This window comes from Corvus brachyrhynchos, unplaced genomic scaffold, assembly GCF_000691975.1.
Source record: "Corvus brachyrhynchos isolate BGI_N302 unplaced genomic scaffold, ASM69197v1 scaffold158, whole genome shotgun sequence".
NCBI lineage: Eukaryota > Metazoa > Chordata > Aves > Passeriformes > Corvidae > Corvus > Corvus brachyrhynchos.
In genome coordinates, this window is record NW_008239756.1 from 725,036 (window position 1) to 733,652 (window position 8,617).

The window sequence follows — 8,617 nt, forward strand, 5'->3', positions numbered from 1 at the left end:
GAAAGAAGCCCCGCTCCCTTTATGGCAGTCCGTCACCCGCCTCTCCTCGCCTGTCTCGATGTTTGCCACCCACAGGTCGTTGTTGTTAATGAAGGAGAAGAAGGCTGGGTCAGCAGGGCAGATTTTGGGATCCATCCGTGGCCCCGTGCACTGAGTCTTGATCTCCAGAGGCTTCATTGGAGACACCTACAGCAAGAGACACACACAGAGCTGGGTGCCACATCAGCTCCCAGCTCTGCAGGGAAAAAGCCTAAATCAGAGATACAGCACAGCCCACGGGATGATGGCAAATGTGGCCCTGACAGGACACAAGAGAAACCACCATAACCAAACAGATGAAGATGTGGAAGATGTGGATCTGCTAGAGCAGGTTCAGAGGAGCCACGGAGATGCTCTAAGGGCTGGAGCCTCTCCGCTCTGCAGTCAGGCTGGGAGAGCTGGGGGTGTTCACCAGAGAAGAGAAGGATCTGAGGAGACCTTAGAGCCCCTCCCAGCGCCTAAAAGGGCTCCAGGAGAACCTCCTGTGAGGGGGGGGAGGTGACTTGGTGTGAGCACAGGGTGCTCAGAGAAGGTGTGGCTGCCCCATCCCTGGAAGTGTCCAAGGCCAGGTTGGACCGGGCTTGGAGCAACCTGGGACAGTGGGAGGTGTCCCTGCCCATGGCAGGGGTGGCACTGGGATGGGCTTTAAGGTCCCCTCCAGCTCCATCCAGCCTGGGATTCCATGTGCAGCCATCTCCACTCCAAACCATCAAGGCCCTTTGAGGTGATATCCACCAAGTCCCGCCAGACTCACCATGAAGCCATTCTTGCCCCCATCTCGACAATGGAAGAGGCTGTTGCTGGCCTGAAAGAGGAACAGGCCGCTCTCACTGTGGAAATCGTAAGATGTTATCCCAAAGACACCCAGTCTCTTGCGCTCCCTCAAGAGCTCCTCCTCTCTGGAATACATCCCATGGTGAGGGGTTGCCTAGAATTGAAGGAAAGGAATATCTGAAAGGATCTGCAAGGAGAGGAATGGTCACAGGAGTGCTCTGAGCCTGTCACAACACCCCAGCTCAAACAGGCAGCAGTGTCAGGGTCCCCAGTTCCTGTACTCCAGGCTACAGCTGTGGGGTCCAGGAGGCCTAAACCCACCACACCCCCCCAAACTTCCCTCTGCAGGAGGGCTGAGCTGTGAATCTCTCAGTTCTGCAGTTGGCACTTTAGCATGAACTGAGAACAGCTGCACTTGCTCTGCTTATGCAGATAGATGTAACCAATTAACTTAATGACGTTATCTGCAGCCTTCACAAACAGTTTCCATGTCAGACACTGCAAACAAAAGTTCTTCCGGGATCTTGAATTACCCTGGAGAGAACTCACAGCCCAGATAGGGTCAAGACAGAAATTCTGTTCCACCAGGAACTTTTTAAGTAGGGGAGAAAAGACCAACACCCTCCAATGCTGTCAGTGACAAAGGACATGAAGGTACTGAAACCAGGGAGGGGAAAATTCCCTCCTGTTCTGGTTTACTCACAACAGTGTAAGGCAGAAGCAGCAATTTAAACTCAACTTTCCCAACTTTTTAAAAGCAGGAAAGATGACAGACACCACACAGGTGTCCCCACCACAGCAGCCCCACAGCATCACCCAGTTTCCCCAAGCACTGGCAACCCAGGCTCTTCCCACTCTGACTCACCTGAAAGTGATCCAGCATCTGTTTCCAGGACAAGAGCAGCAAGGCCTCCTTCCGTACCTTTTTGGGAATCTCTGAGTAAAGAAGGGAATTCTCTCTGCTACCGTATGGCATTCCTATTAGGAGGACAAAAGCATCACCCTACTTAAGATGAGTTAGCCAGGAGGCCCACGAGCAAATTCAAACAGGAGTCTGGAAACAGAGGGGCTGGGGCTGCCCAGAGGCCTTTATCCACATTCCTTCCCAAGCAGCTCCCAGATCAATCCCAGAATAACATCTAAAGCACTTAGATACTCATTTGTTTGGAATTTTTCCTAAGCAAGATTTAACACTAACTCACCTCTCCAGAACGTATCAGGTCCAACTTTCCCCTCTGTGCCTGTCCTCCGTGCCCCAGATCCACTCTAAAAGCACCACTCCCTGAATGGGTGACTCAACATTACTCTCCACATTTCTCATCCAGAAATTTGCTACAGGGACCTCATTCAGGCCAAGGCAGCAGCTTGCAAGGGGGGAAGGAAAAGCTTGGAAGCTCCAGAGAGCCCATTCAAATGTGAAACAGTATCCTACAGTCAAAAGACCTTGTCATTTTACATAAGCCTTTGACTGTGGTTATCAAATAAGCTCCTGGCCTTCATCCAACTTCCAAAACAACCATCAAATATCCTGACACGTGATTTTGACAGTTTCCACAAAAACAAAGACCATGAACTTGCCCTCTACTTATGCTATAGAGACTCCCTGGATCAGAAATTCACACAGGGATATGTGCCCTGATACTGCCTACTCTGCACATGTTCTGGGCAGAACAGAGAGATTTCTGAGCTGGCTGACCCAGCAGTACAGTTACTTCAAATTAAAACTGAAATATTAATAAGTGCTCGGTAAGCAGAGTGATATGTGAGGATCTAATCCTCAGAGATACAGGAACACCAAAGTGCTGAGCATGTGGTGTTTAACATAAGCAGCATCTGCTACGATACAACATAAAACTCTGTGGGGATGGCCCAGGAATGATTGAAGATGGCCAAACAGGAAAAACTGCAGAGAGGAACAAATGACTCTGGGCACACATATCTGACACCCAGGCAACTGTGACCTGGACTTCCCTTCCCCTTATGTTAGAACTTTCTCCAGTGACCTCAGGCTGACTAGAATCAATTGGCATTTACAAGGAAAATACTGCCTTCCTCCCCAAAACACAGTTTGCTTTGCTTCCAAGTGAAGTATTCAACTCTACAGCAAAGTTCATCAGGAGTCTCCATCTACTCCTCAGTTTAATTTAAACACTTTAAAATGTTATTTAGTGCTGGGGCAGTAACAGCAAACTGAGTTAAACACTTGTGAACTTACAGGTCGCCCAGAGAAGATGTGGCTGCCCCATCCCTGGGAGTGTCCATTATTATGGCAAAAAAAATCAGCACTTAAATCAGCATTTACCCTTTATTGGGGACATATGAGAAGAGGTACTCTGGGATTACCTGGCTGATACTGATCTTAACTGAGCTCTAAGCCCTGTACAATTCCTTAAGGAAGGAAACACTGAAAAGGCACTTGTGTATCCTCAGTTCCTGGTTCTGGCTCCTGGAACAGTCACACCCTGGCAGAACACCAACCACCCAGTAGCTGGTTTGGTTGCCATTTCATACAACAGAACATTAAAAAAATTTAAAATTAGCCACTTAGTTCTTTAATCATCTAGATCAAAAACCAGTATCAAAGTGAACTGGAAATACATTCAAGCTTTAAATCAACCCTCACTGCTCAGACTTGACAAGAAAAATATGCCAGCTCTGGATACTGCCCTTCAGAGCAGCACTTGTGTCCCAAGAATTTATGAGAACTACACAAATCAAGTCACTGGCACACAGGAGCTGCTTAATGACAAAACAAAGCAGTCCCTCAAATCCAGCATCCTACAGTGACCTACACTCAAAACCTGGAAAAAGAAGGAAGAACAGCAAGGTCACTTCAGGGCAGCAGTCACTGCACAGAGTTGCACATCAGGCAATTTTTACTGGCCCAGTAACGATCAGCTCATGCCCCAAAGCACAACAAACTCTTTAGAGTCTATAAAGCTTCCCATGTTACCAGCCACAAAATTATCCAGTTACTAAAATCCAACAACTCTGTCACTAATTACATTGTGGCTCCAACTGTAACGAGGGACCTCTACAACATGGAATTCTGCTTTCAGTCCCACTGAAGGAGAGGGATATTTCCATGCAAATGCCAGGAACAGCTCATTCCCACCTCAATTTTCGTCCCTGCTCTTGAAAGCAATCCTACCTTCACGACACTTAATAAAGCAGGAGACACCACCATCCTGCCATTAATATGTTGCAACATATAATTAGACATTACTCACAGCAAATTTCTTGGAAAGTCAGTCTGGTTACTGAAGCAAGTAAATCCCATTTCTCCCTAGCTACAGAGGCACAAGACAGTCCTGAGCGTGAGGAACATCCCTTGAACTTCCCCATCCCCTGTGTGACAAGGGACACAGAAGTGCTGGGTGGCCAACACTTCCCCTTGCCACAGCGGAAGCCCTGTGTGCGAAGCCTGTCTGGGACTGGCGAGCCCCAGGCTTTGCGGAAGATCCTGCAAGCCTTGAGCCACATTACCCAATCTCCCATCCTGTAAAGGGAGATCCCTCCCACGCCTTCCCTTGCCTGTTGAGTTTGGAAGAGCCCCATGCCCCCCCCAGATGCTGGCACGGAGGCTTACCCAGGTAATAGAGGCGGTGAGAGTGCGGGCTGGACTCCTCTGTTTTCCGGACAAACTGGAAATCATGGGGAGCTTTGTTCACTATCATGCCCGAGTACTTCCTGCTGCTGTGAATAATGTCACGCAGCCCATCCCAAGAATGCTTTTGCACCTGGAATTGGGAAGGCACATCTTCCATCTCAACCACTTCGGAGCTGTCCGAGAGCGTGTCCACTGCAGTCATCCTCGCTTCCCCTTCAGAACTGGGCAAAAAACTGAGGGAGGAGTAGAGGGAGAGAATTAAGCCTTAAAATCAAGCAGGTGCTCCTTGAACTACAGATCCTAGGATTCTCTGCACTCAAGGATTACATTTTAAACATATTGAATCCTGTAAATGAAGATATTGACCTCAGAAAACTCCCTCTCCCAGGACTGGCTCTAGGAATAAGCTGTTAAAGGAAGCACAAGCAGCAGATTCTTGTGCAGACAACAAGCAGCTTGACTCAAAGGAAAACCACTCCAGGAATTTGGATAGATATGTCATCAAAGCTATGACCTATCATAAAGGCACATAAACTCCTGCCCCGTGAGACCACAGAAGAGGAATCCCCTTCCTATCCCAAAGGAAAATCGCTTGGGGAGAGAGGTTCAAACCCAAGCACAGCAACTCACCTGAGGAGATACTGAGGCCAGGAATGAAGTAAGAGAGATGGGAAAACAGGAAGGAAAAGTGCAGCTGCTTAGCTAAGAGAGAGCAGGCAGCAGGACCAGACCCTGGCTGTATCCTGAGAAACGCAGCACACATTCCTCAGAGATTTCCAAGCGAGCAGGTGTGGAAGGAGAGGACAAGAACCGCCTCCGCATTAACACAAATGTTAATTTGACGTGAGGTGGGCCCACAGACTTGCCCAAGGTCAGTGATGTCATCCACTGCAAAGCATGAATGGGCGGATGTGTCTGACACCCCACTTGAGAAGCAGGATGTCCCTCCAAGAGGACATTTGAGTGGTTTTGGAGGTACCTGAAAGAATGTTACAGAGAATTTCAGAAGAACTTCAGTTTACTGGACAAAATTAGCTTAGAGAATTTTGCTCCAAGGAGACAGAATCAGCCTTGTACAAGGGCTGAAAATGTAACATCTCCTCAGACTCCTAAGTCCCTAAATTGTACAAAATGTGCCAATAGTAACACAAGAACAAGCTCCCAAAATAACTCTGTAGGTACTCCTGGTGCCTACTGCCCAGCAGTGAATCCACAGCTTGAAAATGGATAAAGAGGAGTATTTTCCAATCAAAGGCAGCCAGGAAGTCCAAGTGAAACCACAAAAGCGAACATGATGGGATGTTCTAAGACTGTGAGTGTGTCTGTGGCCTCTGCCTGTATCCAGGGTCGCCACTGCAGCAGCTAAAACCACAGCTGAAGGCAGAAGTGTTGCCTGTCAGAAACAAGTGACAGGAAGACCATGAAAATCCATAAACTGAGTGCAGTTCTCCCAACCCCATCCCACTGCAGGTCAACTCAGCCAATTAAATACTCTGGCTTTGGCTCACAAAGCCTGGCCCCTCGGGTTACTCTCACCCAGCTGATGAATCCATCTCACCCAGCCAGGCTGGCTCCTCACCAGGGGAAATGTAACCTTTAAAACCAGTCCACAAATGGGATACTGGTACCTGTCCCCAGCTGAACTGGAGTCCGGAGCCCCTTCCAAACTGTACTGCCATGACTTTATGATGTGAACAGCACAGCTCTAAGCTTCGTACTGTTCTCATCCTGGTGATTTGGACTCTAGAATGGAGTGGGGAAGCAGGACAAGCAAAGCAGCCACCACACAAAGTGAGGTGAGAGAGCTGGGAATTGCCACTGGCACAGCTGGAGCCTGGTGGAATCTCACAAAATCACAGAATGGTTTGAACTGGAAATGACCTTAAAAATCATCTAATTCCAAACCCCTGTCATGGGCAGAGATACTTCCCACTAGGAAGGGAAAAAAAACCCCTAAAACCTAGGTCCTGGCATGATACAGAGTAAAAAGAAACTCAGATTTCTGCCTCTGTCACTACAGCCACCTCTGGAAAAAGACGCAGCCAGTATTTGGCAACAACACATACGTAAGTAAACAAGTACAAGAAATAACTTATCTCAGAGTAGATTTTGGGATTACATTACTCAAACGTGAGTTGGATCAAGACACCAGTTATTAACTACCTTAAGACAGGCAGCAATAGCACATCCAAGATTTCCATCTTGCTGGAGAAGCCCTGTCCCTTCTGCCCCACGCTGAGGCAGAGACTGAGATGACTCAGAGTGGTTGCAGGAACACTGCTCTCTCCACTCCCCAGAACATGGAGCTGCCCCTTGGGGCTCTTTTAATGCCATTTGTGCCCTGCCAGGTGAGGTGGAGGAGCTACCAAGCCCTCCTTTGGGGGAAGGTGTTAGTCTGGAGAGGACAATGAGCACAGGTGGGAAATCAGCACCAGGAAAAAACTGTAGAGCTCGAAACTGGAAGTGAGTGAAACAAGTTATTGTCCTGAGTCACTTCCTGACTCACAGATCCTGACACAGAGCTCCCCGGGCAGGACTGTACAGCTGGGATTTCTCAGAACCCTCACTTGCTGCAGAGGTGATTGCTGCTCTGTCCCAGCTCCAGAGGTGATTGCTGCTCTGTCCCACAGCACACAGAGGCCCCGGAGGGACCTGGACGTACCTTCTCCAACTTCCTGCAGTCTCGTTTTCCAGACGAACCCTCTTTATCTTCTGCATTAACTACTCAAGAGAGCTGGGCAGGACAGGAAACTGGGGAGGAAGAGGGGAGAAAGGAGATTTCATACAAGTGCTGGATAAAAGCATCTTCCATAGGTCACATCTCCAGCTGAGCGGGGAGGCACAAATAAATCCTTGGGTTTCATTCCTTGGTCCAAATCTGTTCTGTCATCACAGGCTGGATTTGAACAGCCCTGAGAAATCTGAGAGACTTCTTCACCTGAACAATGAGGCTCACTGAACTCTGTGGTGTGCCTCTTTCTTTCCCAGAAAATTCTTCTTAAAATCTGAGAATCTTGAGTACTGAACCTTTCTGTCACCCCCTTCCCAAAATCTTGAAATTCTTGCAAGTATCAGGTACTAAAAACTGACAAAACAGAGGCCTGGTCCATACACTTAGAGGGAAGAGTCAAACAAAGGACACACCATAAGGAGCCAGCCAGAGGGTAACAGTCCCACCTGGGACATAAAAAACACATTTATCTTCCAAGCCTGACTGCTGCTTCCCTGTGCCTCAGCCCTGCTGCCACGAGGAACCCTGACTCCCCACACCAGGAGCACAGGAAGGTGCTTCACTGTCATCCTCTCTCCCCAAGTACAAAGGTCTTGAGCTCTGAGTCACAGACACACTCCAGACCCATCACTGCCTTTTATCGAGGCTCCTGCTCTCCCCCAACAGCCATTTCTCCACCAAAACCACACTCAGAGGGGACCGGGAGACAAAGCATCACAAAGAAACTCCTCAGCTGCAGAGGAGAGCAGAGAGAGAGGAAGCAGCTGCAGCCAGTAATTTCAGGGCAGTTTTTGATGCAGGCATGAAGGGCAGCAGGAGCGATGCTCAGGAATGCTGAGTAACCTGGTCTGATCTCCCAGCTGAGCCTGCCTTAAAGCAGGGGGTTGGACCAGAGACTTCCCGAGGTCCTGCCAGGCCCGGCTGTTCTGTGATTTTAATGATTCTGAGGAACATCTTAACCCTCATTGCACCCAGCCCAGATCACGCATTTCACAGAGGGAAGGAACAGTAAAATCTTGGACCAGGGAAAAAAAAAAGAACCTGAGCAAAATAGACAAAAGAGATCAGGAACCAGGGTGAATCATTCGGGAAGAGCCAATGGAACACAGGAACACAGTCACCTACAGGAGCCCTTACAACATGTCCCTGTCGTGGCCGGGAGCTTTAAGATCTCCAAAAATTAAAGCAACTGAGAGGGGGATGAACCTGTGGGGATTTCTCCCGAGAGGGATGAGCTCTGGCAAAGGCTGCCAGCAGCCCGTGTCCCTCTGCAGCTCTTGCCGGGAGCTCTGCCCTTGGTGCAAAGGAAAGGCCGGGATTTGGGACAGCAGGAGAGGGGGAATCCCCGGGGACGGAGCATCCCGTGGCCCCCATCTCCCTGACCGCTGCAGGCGGCTCTTTGCCGTGGAAGAAGAGGAGCGAGCAGCCCCTCCCCCGCCTGGGCAGAGCAGCGGCTGCTGGGG

At 49.2% G+C, this 8,617-nt stretch overlaps 1 protein-coding gene across 2 annotated transcripts in view; it reads right to left on the reverse strand.

Moving 5' to 3' along the window:
- The window catches only part of DPP9 (dipeptidyl peptidase 9), an 18,100-nt gene extending 10,902 nt beyond the window's left edge, over positions 1-7,198 (reverse strand). Inside the window, exons 1-5 of one of the 2 annotated variants that reach the window (XM_017742477.1) lie at positions 7,086-7,198; positions 4,403-4,656; positions 1,679-1,791; positions 794-967; positions 18-186 (exon numbers count right to left, since the gene is read on the reverse strand). In XM_017742477.1, the coding sequence (XP_017597966.1) occupies positions 18-186; positions 794-967; positions 1,679-1,791; positions 4,403-4,656; positions 7,086-7,141 (766 nt within the window). In that variant the 5' untranslated portion in view covers positions 7,142-7,198. Of the gene's footprint in view, positions 1-17; positions 187-793; positions 968-1,678; positions 1,792-4,402; positions 4,657-5,053; positions 5,182-7,085 lie in introns of those variants that run through there. The other variant, XM_017742478.1, reaches the window with a different exon arrangement.
- Positions 7,199-8,617: the final 1,419 nt, after the last annotated feature.